The sequence below is a fragment of the Onychostruthus taczanowskii genome, unplaced genomic scaffold (assembly GCF_017590055.1).
Source record: "Onychostruthus taczanowskii isolate IOZ18803 unplaced genomic scaffold, ASM1759005v1 scaffold10, whole genome shotgun sequence".
Lineage (NCBI taxonomy): Eukaryota > Metazoa > Chordata > Aves > Passeriformes > Passeridae > Onychostruthus > Onychostruthus taczanowskii.
The window spans coordinates 15,876,933-15,890,066 of NW_024496526.1; the positions used below are offsets into that span (position 1 = coordinate 15,876,933).

General features: G+C 45.0%; 1 protein-coding gene across 3 annotated transcripts in view; it reads left to right on the forward strand.

Annotated features, from left to right (window-relative positions):
• The first annotated feature begins 1,271 nt into the window (after positions 1–1,271).
• Positions 1,272–13,134, forward strand: part of ACVR2A (activin A receptor type 2A) — a 51,076-nt gene continuing 39,213 nt past the window's right edge. For 2 of the 3 annotated variants that reach the window (XM_041403932.1, XM_041403950.1), the window contains exon 1: positions 1,272–3,047. In XM_041403932.1, the coding sequence (XP_041259866.1) occupies positions 2,993–3,047 (55 nt within the window). In that variant the 5' untranslated portion in view covers positions 1,272–2,992. The remainder of the gene's footprint in view (positions 3,048–13,134) is intronic. The other variant, XM_041403942.1, reaches the window with a different exon arrangement.

Genomic DNA, 13,134 nt, shown 5'->3' on the forward strand with positions numbered 1-13,134 from the left:
AGTTTGAAAAGGAACCTGGAAGCACTTAATACCTATCTAGGCTTGGTGAACAGCATAACCAGTTCTCAGAGAACTTGGCACTTGTTGCTTGTGCAACTACAGGTCTTTATAAAATACAGAGATTAAAGGCCAGCACTAAGGCTCTTGTGCTTTCCCACATGGATCTCCAGATCTAAGAGCCACGTCTTCCTTTTTATCCAGAGACAAGAGATGTACTTTATGGCATTCATTAAAAAAAAAAAGAAAAAAAAAAAGAAAAAGAAAAAAAAGGGGCAAGGAGTGACACCAAACTCATGAAGGAGCAGAGCCAATTAATTACCTGGACAGGACAGGCTGTAAATGGCACATCTCACCTGGAGCTGAGGCCACAAACACACTCCAGGTGCCTTCCAGCACCTCGGGGGAGCCCACCACAAACACAGAGAGAACAGCTTAGAGTCACAGGGCCACTGGAATGGATTCCAACTTAAAAAAGGGCAGGTTTCAATTAGATGGGATACTGGGAAGGGATTGTTCCCTGTGAGGGTGGGGAGGCCCTGGCAGAGAAGCTGGGGCTGTGTCCAAGGCCAGGCTGGATGGGGCTTGGAGCAGCCTGTGATGGTGAAAGGTGCCCCTGCCCACGGCAGGGGGTTGGAAATTAATGACTTTTAAAGGTCCTTTTAAACTCAAACCCTTCTGTGACTCTGATTCTATGCTGTAGCAGCAGCGATGCTCCGGAGCAATGTGCCCACAGCAGGGACCACCACAGCCATAGCTCTCACCTGGACTACCCGTAGGACATTTTCAGGGACGTTTTCAGGCTGGGCTGGGGATGAGGCGGAAGACCAGGCCAACATGTGACCCCAATGGCAGCGCCCCCAGCCCCACACCGTCGTGTACACGTTACACCCTTATGACCCCTCCCAGCCAGGTCCCACCGCGTGGCTGCCGGCAGCGTTTTGCCTCCATCAGCCGAGCCTGGGAGCACGGCACAAGCCCCCAACACCCCGAAGGATCCCCGAGAAGGTGAATTACCGACACCGGGGGGTCGGGGCGGAGCGGGGCGAGGGCGCCTGAGGGGCCGCGCCCTGAGGGGCGGGAAGGGCGGGCAGGAGCGCGCCCGTGAGGCGGCGCGCGCGGGCCGCGAGGGGCGGAGCTAGCGTGGGGGAGCGCGCTCCGCCCCGCCGCCGATAGGAGGGGCGAGCGGAGGTAGGCGGGGCTAAACGGCCAATCCTCGGTTGTGATTGGGTGGTGTGGCTGTCAATCCGAGGCGGCCGCCGCGGCCGTGGGGAAGGAGGGGGAGGTGGAGAGGAAACAAAAACAATCGCCCGGGCGCCGCCATCTTGGGCCGGTTCTCCACACGCCACACGGGTGAATGGGTAGATATGAGATTACCACGGGGGAGCAGCGGCAGCAGGGCACCGAGGGCTGTTCCGCGCTGCCAGCGACACTCGGCGGGCTCTAGGCACGGCCGCCGCCGCCCGGAGAGAATCCCCCGGCTCGGCCTTTTCGCCTCGCCAGCCCCTAAGCTGCACTGCTGGAGGGACAAAGTTGGGCTGAGCCGCGCTGCCTCCGCCGCCCGGGAGACCGGAGAGTTGAGCCGGGGTCAGAGTTAGGGGAGAGGGTGACGAGGGGATCGCTCCCCGCTCCGCCGTGTGGGAGGCGCGGGGAGAAGGCTCTGCCTCCCCGCCCCTGCCGTCTCCTGCTGCTCGCTCCTAGGAGGAAAAGAAAAAAGAGGAGAAAAAAAAAAAAAAAAAAAAAAAAAAAAAGGCAAGAACTGGATTGAGCTCGGAGGAGTGGATTTTGTGGAGTCTCCGTGTGAGCGGCGGCGGGGCGGCGAGGAGGAGATGTGTCCGTGAGGAGGGAGAGGAGCGTGGATCCATCCAGGACCCGTGAGGAGCCAGAGGAGCCTGGATCCATCCAGCCCCAGCCCGCCGTGAGGCACAGCCGCCTCCCTTCCAAAGAAGCCCATTTCTCCTGGAAGCACGGCACCCGGCAAGGATTTGCCACAAAGAATATACCACCCTCCTTCCCAGCGCCTGGATACTGCATTTTAATTTTTAATTTTTTTTTTTATTTTTTTGTACCCCCTCCCCAGCCACTCTTGTGTGTTTAAATACCAAATATAGCCTCTCGCGGGGGGAGGGGATTGGAAATCTCCTAGAAGAATTGGAAATCTTGCTGGGATTCGGGAGTGCTGGTGCTGGAGAAGGGCGGCGAAGACGGGGGGATGCACTGCTCTCGCTGCCTGGCCAAGGACTAGAGATTTGCCACTTCCCGGGGAGCCCGAAGGTTTGTTTGTTCCCAGACTGTTGTTTCCCCCCTTTCCCTCTCCTGGGCTACGCTAAATCCCTCAGCATTTATTAAAGAAAACCCACGTGTAGCTAGCTGGTGGCTCGTTTTTAAGGTAGTTTTTCATCGACAGAACTGACAGAAAACTTCCTCTCTTCGCCCCGAGGTTTGGAACTGGAATGGAGCTGCTTTTCTCCCAAACACTACACGGGGTGTGAAGGGGGAGCCAGGACGAAAACACCGCCTTGGACTGATCCCGATCCGACCCCCCGACACTCGCACCCACAAGGGATGATCCTTCACGGCCCCTGATGTGGAAAACACTTGGAGACTCAGAGACTTCGTCGTGCTCAGCAGCTTAATCGTTGACTTTTTTTTTTTTGGTTTTTTTTTTTTTTTTTTTAAGTGGATTCATAGCATTACTTTTATGAATTGAATTTTGCCACCGTTTGTATAGAAGCCAAATGACACGTGTGTTTTGAAACACGGTTCCAAATATATTTATCCCTCCCTCAACCCGGATTCTCTGTAGAAAGAGCCGCGGGGAGGTCGTCAGTGTCTAAACAAACCTGATTTTTAGTGTTTTATGAACACTACCTGCTGCAGAAATGTTGCTGTAAATTGCTTTATAACGGTTCAGCAAGAAAAGAGATTTTTTCCAGCTTGCAGGACCCAGAAAACTGGATACTTAGTCACTTAAATGTTTTAACAGCATTGGAAAATGGGAGCTGCTACTAAGTTGGCGTTCGCTGTTTTTCTTATCTCTTGTTCATCAGGTAAGTGAATGTTCCTGGGTTTGTCACTTTAAACTGAGGGCTTTGGGGTCAGCACTTGGGAAACTTGGGCTGGCACTGTATGAATGGGAAGAAATATTTTCTTTTTTTCAGGTGGATGTTTGTGGATGGCAGCCACTGTAAAGGCAGAAGCTGCTTTCGTGTTTAGTCTTAAAATATATATATATATAAAGTGAGCAATTGAAACGCTCCCAGCTCTTGGGTTTCAGATCAATTGTGTGGAATAAATGTGGAGACATAACCACCTAGTGTCACATAAGTAACCTGGCAGCGCAGTTATCGGTGTTGGATGCTGCTTTTAAATAAGAATTACCCGGCTGAAATGCTCTTTCCTCCAGTTTCATCTCTTACCCCGGACTAGTCACTGGTGAATAGCGACCTTCGTTAATGCTTCATTAATTTAGAATAGGGGCCGTTCTGAAAGGCTGAGCTCGTCCTTTGGTGATAGCGAGGGGTGTGTGCGTGTAGAGATGTACCAACAGAGTTGGGGTGAAAAGCCAGCCTTTCAGTGTCTAAAGAATCATTTGTAACCCTTTGTGTTTTGTCATTCGTTATGTCACTGCCTTTTAGTGCAGAAAAATCCCAAAAAAACTACTGATTTTCACTTTAAAACAGCAGAATTTGGGGTTCAAACCAGCTCTGAGTCCTGGGAAGCGAGTGGGGCGTGAGGACTTCCCCACGCTTCTCCAGGAGGAAAATTGTTATGGCAGCAACCAGTGGTTGGGCAGCTGTTGGTCCATTTGTGCTTGGAGCTCCATCAGTCTCACAAAAAGCCCTCTTGCGAGCTGGGCGAGGATCTCACTCGAGTTTACAAGCCAGCCTGGCGCTCCGTGCCCGCATTTGGAACGTGTATTCTGCCTAGGTTTTTTAGCATCCTTGCAGGGTGTGCAAAGCTACACTTGTTTATCAGGCTAAAAGCTCCCAGCCAAGTGCTCAGCCTCCCCGTGTGACCGGGAGAAGGGAGTAATGAGATCCCTGTGAGGATGCCTTTTACATTTGCAGCGTTAGGAGCCGAGGATTTTGCTGAAGAGGCCGTTTTGCTGTGGTTAGGAAATGGATAAGTCTGGTCTTGTGTCTGTAGTGCTATCGATCCGCGCTGTGTGCGCTAAATGTGCTGTGAAATGGCGAGCGCTGCCAGGAGAAACCCAAAAACCCTGCCTGTGCTACCCAGGGAAACGGGTTAAGGACAGCCAGAAGGTTGTTCGGGATGTTTAATTTTTATTCTTCTTTTGAAACCAGACATGATTTCTGACAGCTTTTGCCTTGCGGTAAAGACGAGTGTGTAGTCTTTTCCTAATGCCTGATTTTTCAGCTCAGCAGCGTTCCTCTTAATTCAGCAATATGTTTTGTAGGGAAACTTTTTTTCCTCCTCTCTCTAACAGTTTCTGAAAGACTTGCTGCCATCTGCTCTCCGTGTCTGTCTCTCTTCCACGTCCACCTCTAAGATCCTTTTGCCTAGAGCACAGAATAGTGGTTTTTGTTGACATTACCTATCAGACTTAATAAAAAAGAACAGCTAAGCAATAAAGAACGTATTTTCTTTAACGTTTCTCGCTCGGGTTGTCCTTGGTAAGGTGAAAAGAATGTTCCTCTTGCCTGTGAAGAATTAATCTTGGCTAAATGAGCAGGAAACTGCCTGCAATCCGGGCTGCTTCTCATGTTAATGACATTGTTTTGGTGGTTATTCCAGTATTACACATTAAGTGTTCCGGTACTTAACAATTATTATACTATTTTCTACTCACACCAGGACTGCAGACACTCTACAATTTTAGGCAAGTCTAAAAATAAATAAATTCAACAGTAAACTGTTGGGTTTATGATCAGAACTACAAGATTATGTAAGATCTTAAGCTTGAAGTGCAGGCGTTTTTATGAGTAGTTTTCTTAAGTGACTTATTTCAGTTTAAAACCCTACCTGATGGATTGGTTCTAACATCATCATCACCAGAATTTTTTTTCAATCTTTAGTGTGAAAATCAGTCTACCCAGGTCCTATATTTTGAAATACTGGCAATGGTTGAGAAAATCCTGGAGTTCAGGTGTGGAGGTGGCTCACTCTGGTGTGCAGCTCCAGCTCCTCTCAGGCTCTTTCAGCAATTGGGGGTTTGGTTTGCTGTATTTGTTCATTTATTTTTAAATACAGCTATTTTCTGCAGATGTTTACACGGCCAATTAATACCGGGGTTGTTTTAATAGGTGAAAATGTTGTGGTTTTTTTTTTCCTGCGTGGTGGGTGTGGAAATGCTATTTAGGTTCAAAGCGATTTATTTTATTATCTGTAAACTGCACTATGAAATCCTGTAAATGTACTGCAAATGGACAGGAATTTCCAGTGAGTTTAATCATCTTCGTTAAGAGAGTGAAAATATTTCCCTGTTCTGACTAAGATATTTGAGAAAGAGCATCTGTGTTGTTATTAGGCTTTAAAATATTTGTAGATGCCTGGATAAAAGTGGGTGTAGCTTTGCACCCATCTGTAGGAACTCCAGAGGCTGAGATGAATGCACATTAACTAAACAAGAAAACAAAGTGCCCGGGTCAAGGTTCTCCATGTGCCCTCTAATATACTTCTTAGATAAACCTGTGGGCATGTTTGATTTCAGAAGGAGCAGAAGATCCTGAAGTAATAATAAAATAGTTCAGAACAAGCTTCCTGTGCCTCTGCTGTAGGTGAGGCGAGGTTGGAGGGGAGCTTCACAGGAAACTTGTGACTGAAAGAGCTTGTTCATCAAAGAAGGCTCTGCAGATATTATCTGGGTGCTCCCCTCCCCAGGGAAGTGAGGTTGTGTGATTGCTGAGCTGCACTTCAGAGCATTTCAGGAACAGAGAATGGGCACTTCCATAATTTTCTGAGATTTTTGAAACGTGCACCCCGTGCAGCTGAAAGTGTGGGAGATGCTGAAGGAGTGGATTTTCCTCACCCATTATAAACTCATTTCCCAACCCATCATCTCTTCTGAGATAGCTGCCCTGCCTTTGGTGCCTGGGTGGTCCCAAATCAGAGTAGCTCTGCAGTCTCCTACAGGCAACAAGACCTGGATTTTTTAGAGCAAGCTAAAATCGAGCTAAAAATCCCCTAAGCAGAAAGAACCATTTCAGAAAAGTGTTGGTCCTCTCTGTTTCTCCTAGTGCCAGTTCATTCCCAAGCCACTCAGAAGGTCTTGAGTGATTTAGCTGGCATGTCAAAGACACCTTTGTAGTTAAAGTAGTATTTTTACTTCATGGAGGATGTTTTATTCTCTGATTTTTAATTTGTTGTTATCCTGTCTCACAGTGATTATTATCGAAGAAATTATTTTTTAAATTGTACCTCCCCCCCGCCCAAAAAAAAAACCCAAAAAACCAGCTATTGAGAACTGTAAAGCCTGCTTTCCAAGATGTGACTTTACAAGCTGAATGGTTGGGTGTCCTGAAGGAATTGAGGGGGAACATGAGACTTTTTCTTTGATTTTACTTGTGTAATGTCTCTTTTTTTACTATCCTTTTATTATTAACTTGAAATAACCCTTGAAAATCCTGCCACAGGTTTGGGAACATTTGTGGAATTGTTTCTGCTGGTGTGTTCCCTGTGAGCTGTCCATGATTGTGGTTGGACTCTAATCACTTTATTCACTTTATTGTGGGGTAATAAACTGCTTCAGAATTAGTGCTGCTTTTAAAGTGAAGATTCCTTTATTTTATCAGAGTGTACAAGTTCTTATATTAAATGTATTACCACTGGGCACTCCTAACGTTGCTCTTAAGAGCAGGATTTGTTTCATTAAATAAAACCATTTAATACTGTTTTCCAGCATGGACTGACTTATGGAGAGCTTGATGTTATAAATGACTACAGCTCAAAAATCTGTTAACTATTTCTAAGTGATCTGTTAATACTTAACAGTTATAAACCCTAAATCTTCTGGGCTCTGAAAAGAGCTGTAATTGTGCTAATGCAACATCAGAACATGTGAGCATCGTTCTGGTGGAACTCTGCTTTCCAAACATTTCCGGAGAGATGCTGCTGTCATGAAGTTTATTTGCATCTCCACCCTTCACACACACGAGGCTTTGCTGAAGAAAAAGCTTCACTAAGTTTGTTTGCATGTGCTGGGTGTAAGTTGAGAGGCAGGTGTTCTCTGTGAGGGAAAAGCTCTTTTCTGCAAGAAGAGAATCACTGTTAGCAGGAATAATAGTTTTCAGCTGGAGAGTATTTGAATGGTTTTCTTATTTTTCCCATTCCCACCTTTCTGGAATTTGAGGGTAAAAATCCCTTAAGTGATGAGTTTGGCTCATTAGCAAATGAGGACAGGCAAATATTTTTTTCTTCTCTGTTTAACCATAGACAATAATTTTTGTCATATCATTAGTTCTAGGGAAGGGGAAAAATAACAGCACCTCCAATGTTTTCATTGCTGTTCATTCCACCTTTTCTTCTGACCTTCTTCACTTGTAGTTTTTCCAGGCTGTAAAAAGAGAGAGGTTGACAAAGAATCTGGTCGTGGAAGAGGTTTCTTGGTGTAGGAAAGATGCATTTCCACCACTTAATTACTGAAAGCAGCTTAATGCAAATGCCTGCTTGAGCTGGTTGGTAGCATCCATGAGCTGTTAGCTCTCTGATGTTCCTGAAAATGAAAACTCCCTAAAAAGATCAAGAAAATTACGGATTTTACAGCCAAGTTCTTGTGTGATGAAATCTTAATGTGTTTTTGTTGCCTTGGTGCTTAAAATTCGGCACATCTTATTTCCTGTTATTTCCATATGGAATTGAAGTGATATTGGATGCCAGTGACTTTGTGTGGCATCTCTTGTCTTCTCTCCCTGCACTGTCTGTGTGGTGGTGGAGGGGTTTTTTCTTAGAAACAGTTTGTGACTACGGTGCCAAACAGCAGAGCATATTTAGGCTTAATCCCACAGAAAATGAATATTTACTGCCATGTTGTTTACGTTGCATATCTCTGTGGCCAGGAATCCCAAATGTAGATTAGATACATCAAATCCTTCAGTTGTTGGTGCAAAGAGAGCAGGGAAGGGTTTTTCCATTGCATAATTATCATCATGGTTTCACAATAATTTAATTCTTTATGAGGAAAGACAACATTTATGTTTTCTTTTTAAATTCCCTAGTTAAAGCTGTAACTGGAAACAAGAAAAATAGACAATTCATGCACTAACTGGAGCCATAAATCTTTGGTTATGTGGTTAGAGGTGTTAAGAAAAACCCTTGGAAAGGAGGGAAGATTTTGTGGGAGCACTGCTTGTTCCTGCAGCCAGGAGCAGCTGGAGGCGGCACTGGTGGTGTTGGCTGGGATCAGCTCAGCCTGGGAGGTGTGAGGTCCTGCTGGTGACAGCACCTCAGCACAGCTGGCTGCAGCAAACTGGGCTCTTTCTGCAGGAGTTCAGTGCAACAATGTGCCTCTCTTTCCCAGCTCCTGTTCCCCAGCTCTCCCAGATGAATTAATCCCCTTTGCAGGCACGCAGTCAAAGGAGGATGAGCAGGATGGAGCCTTCACCTCTGCGCTGGTGGGACTTTTTGTGAGGCTCTCCTCATGAGCTGTGCTGCGATTCCTTCGTGGAGCAGCTTCTTTAGGGTCAGAGTGAGCAAGGGACACGCTGGTGTTGTCTTGGTGCCAGCGAAGGTCTGAGGGGTGGCTGTGTCACCCCAGATCCTGGGGACTTCACAGCGAGGCCCTGCAGCAACAGCAGCACTTGTGGGGCTGGCAGCTCCGTGTTTTGTTTGGTTTGGAGGAGAAATTAAGTGTTTCCAAGTTCTAAAATCACCTTGTGAAAGGCTTGGTCATTTTGTGTTCTGCTGGTGTTTCTGGTTAAAGTGGTGTAGGATAATCTGTTTCACTCAGGATGCAAAATTGTAATTAATTTCCATGTTATTGTTGAGTTACCACGGTGGTTGGTTGGGAACTGTTAAACTTCACTTGGCCCTGATGGGATGTTGGGGACTGTTAGTCGGCAAGAGGGCTACAAGTTCTTCAGTTAATTTAAATGGCTACATATCACCTTTGGAGATTCTTTACTTTGTTAAAGCATAACTTCTTTTTTTAAGGATTTCTATGGATCTGTAATTAGGTGGTAATTTGATACAAAATGCTGAAATGACAATGTAATTAAAAGCAAACCCCTATGTACTCTTAACTGTGATGGGCATGTAAGAAATGCCAAGATGCATTTCTCTGCTTTTATAACTCTCTAATTACATGAGGGAAACATTGTCTATAGCTAGTGAATAGATAATGAAGATGAATGCTATATCTTGGCTAAAAAGAGTATTTCTCAAATTCTTTTCCTTTCTGAACTTTGAGATATTGATCTGCCTCATTAAAACTAAGAATTAAGATTGTATTTTGCATTTGCAGCAAAACTGTATATTGTAATTACAATACAATTTAGGCATTGCTGGCTGGTCTGATTTTGGTTTTTGCCTAAACGAGGCTGTTGTCACACTTGGGAAGATTTCCACTTTGTTTAATGGTGGCAGGAAATGAGTTAAGTTTTGCTGGTTTAATTCTGAGAATTGACACTGTTAAAACTGATACCTGAGAAGTTACTGAAGACATTTAATCTGAAGATTCTGTTAGAAAGTATCTGTGTAATTATGTTGAAATGCTAAGAATCTGTATAGCTCAGAATTGTGTTACTGTGTTAATAGCTTTGCCTCTTTGTGTGTCTTTTATACCTAACTGGTATACAATGGGATAAGAAAACAAATTAATTTTTCTAACAAATTGCAGAGGCTCTTGTGGCAGATTGACTTTTAAAGTTGGGTGCTACATCCATCCTTTTTAGAAATGCAGGAGGGAGACAGTGCTCGAAACCATTTAGCATATGACTTGTGTATTTTCTGAAAGATACCAAAGTTTTTATGAGGGGAAAACATCAGTTTTCGTTTTGTTTCTGCTTGTTTAGTTTGGGATTTTCTTGTTTGTTTGCTTTTTCTGGAAAAAAAAAAAAAAAGAAATGGGTAAAGTAACTCAGTGATTGCTGTTTAATTTTTTTGTAGGATTGACTGTAGATATGAAGAATGTTTTAGAGAGATCCGTGGCCGGTCTCTTCTGCCTGTTTCTGGAATTCCCAGTGAAATGAGGCTGCGGGGGGAGCACAAGCCCTGCTCAGCTCCCAGCGCAGCCCTGATAGTGTTGTAGCTGGTGCCAAGCGGTGTCTAATGAGATGACACAAAGCACGGTCTGAGGGCAGTGCCAGGAGGCAGCGCAGGCAGGGCTGAACCAGAATTCCTGCAGCTTCAGCACTTCAGAGTTCCCTCGTGAGCGTGGAGTGTGTGCCATTAGTGTGCTGTGAAAACATTGGCATCGTTTACTGCCTCCCAGCTCAGCCCTGTGTTCAACTGGGAGCTGTCCCACTTAGAGAGCAGCCAGCCCACAGCAGCAGCACCTGCTCTGGGACAGGGCAGCATTCCATGGAGCCCTGGGCAGGGAGCTGTGCTCCAGGGGCTGCATGCCATGGTGGTCTGAGGGGAGACAACAGTCCTTGGGCCAGCTGGGATCTGAGCTGTACATGGATAAATGGCTTTTCTTCAATTATTTATTCAATTTTTTTTCTTCAAGTTCTCTATGTCATATTTAAAGGTGATTCCTGTTTGAGGTGAGCATTGGCCCTTTGGATGCAAGCCACGCGCAGTTGATTTCTGTAATCTGCTGCCTGCCTGGTTTTAATGTCACTCCTTAAATGTCACTTCATCCTAACAGCTCTGAGTAGCAATGGTCATTTCCTCTTTGAAATTGCTTTTTAGTGTGGTGCCCACCAAACCTCCAGGTTGTTTTCAGCAGAGCTGGCACCCATCCTGGCAGTCCCCACTTGTACTGGTGCAGTGTCCCAGGGCCCAGGACTCCACATTTGTCCTTGTGCAATTCCATGAAATTCCCGTGTGCCCACCCCAGAGTCTGCCTGGAGTGCCATCCCTGCCCCTGGCACTGCCTGCAGACCCCCTGAGCTGTTCCCCCACCTCCAGAAAGGTCTGAACCAGGGTGGGTCCCAGGGAAGCCTTGAGGGTCCCTGTGGTGCTCCTCATCCTCCTCCAGGCCTTTCCCCACAGGAGCAGCTCTGGCCCATCCCAGGCTGGCCCTATCTCCAGATCTGCTGCTCACAGAGCTGGTTTCAGCTGGGTTTCAGCAGCTTCCTGCCTTTTGGTGCCTCACCAACTTGTGATTTAGAGGTGGCTTTTATTTGTAACTGAAGCCCGACCTTATTTTTTCAGGTTGAGAGCTCTTATCTCACTTAGATAACACTAATCTCCATTCCTTAAATGCTGCCTAAAGATTGGAGTGGTCTTCATTCTTTCAGCTGGATTTTGAATTCTTAGATTTCAATATCAGCACATAAGTTGAAATTTGATCTGTTTTTTGAAAGCTATTTTTAAATATGACCAATCATTTCATCAAGCCTTCTAGCATGAAAAACTGTTTCCTTCTAGGAATTTCCACATAAACAGGGAAGTGGTTTAATTTTGTTGTTGAGTTACAGTGTTGAGTGTACAAGACAAAATTAAACTTTGCAGTAACTGTTAATTTTAGAAATTTTTGCTGGTGTTTGTCAGTAGAGGGTACAGATAGTTCTCTTTAGCTCACAGCAATTACATGATGGAAGAGTTTTCTTTAAATATTTCCGTGTTTCAGGGTTGAAAAACATTTAGGCTGTGAAAGTTGCAAAATGGCACAGATTTGTTTGAATTACTGTACTTTTTGTAAAGAATTAGGTGATTTATTTGTCATCATTTGTTTATAAAGCTGCTTTAAAAGTAGCATAGAAAACACCACTGGTTAAATATTTTCATTTTAACTCTTTATCTTAAATCTTGGAAAGGGTCTGTTTTGCAAGTCTTCCCTGGGGATAATTGGGTTTTATTAAATTTAACACAAACCCGTCAAAAAGAAAAATTGTACCAGCTTGGTTACATTTTATCTAATTTCACCTTGTGTCACTGGGACAGACCCCAACACATGAAGGCTCATCTGACCTCGCCCATTTGGGGTGATGGAGATCAGCGGAGCTCTTGATGGGTTTTTATGTGCCGTGCTTGTACTAAAACCCAGCTGTTGAACCCTGATTAATTTGTGAGAAGAAGGTGATTTCAAACCACAAGATGCTTTTGCTTCCATTCCTCCCCCAAACTCAGCACTTAGCACTTGTCTGGGAAAGCACCCATGAAAACAGAGCTTTCAGGTGAAAGTTTTCTTTTCCCGTTCAGCTGACAAAGTTCTGACTCGCATCCCTTTGGGCCTGAGGCTTCCAGGAAAGCCAGGAGAGCAGAGATCGCACTTTCCACTCCAATGGAAATGGAATGGATCCCTCCTGAAAAATCCTGATGCTCCAGTGTGCAGCTGGACTTTTCCTGTGGCTTAAAAGTATTCAGATGGATGGCAAATCAAGCAAAATTAATTTCCTAGAATCCTGTTTGCAAAACTACTGCTCTGAAATGTAATAATCCCAGAATTTTTCCTCTCGAAGTTACAAATACTTCGGTGTTGGAAGCTCTTTCATTCAAAGTGAAGATGGGAGAGAGGAGGTAAATGATGAGTTCCCATTTCTCTCATGTGTAAGAGTAAAAAATGTGTTGGAATTTGTTTTTGATGAAGTTGGGATATTTGCATGCTGACAAAGTGTGTTCTGGGGGAGCTTCTGTTGCCCATCTGAACTCTTCTCCCCATTGTCTTCCTTCTTTCTGAACCAGAGGTTCAGTAATGCAAAAATTTTAGAAGAAAGCCACAACATCCACGATTTTTAGTTGTTCAGCCAGCTTCAAAAACCTGTTAAATCACCTTCTACTTGTCCAAAAAGGTTGGTTTAGTAGGATATTTAAGAAAAACTGCTGGGAGAACAGTGAGACAGAGTTCCTCTTCTTTGTATCTGATTCCTCCCCCACATCCCCATTTTGTGCTGCAGTCACTGCTCACTCCGGGTCCTGGTGGCTGCTGGGTTTGGGCTGGGCTGATCCAATCTGCTACAGCAGCAGAAATTACTGGAAAAACAGCACAGAGCTCCTATACTCAGGATCGGTTGGATTAGGTTTTTTTTTTTTTTTTTTTTTTTTTTGGGGTTGGGGTAATAAAGGGGTTTA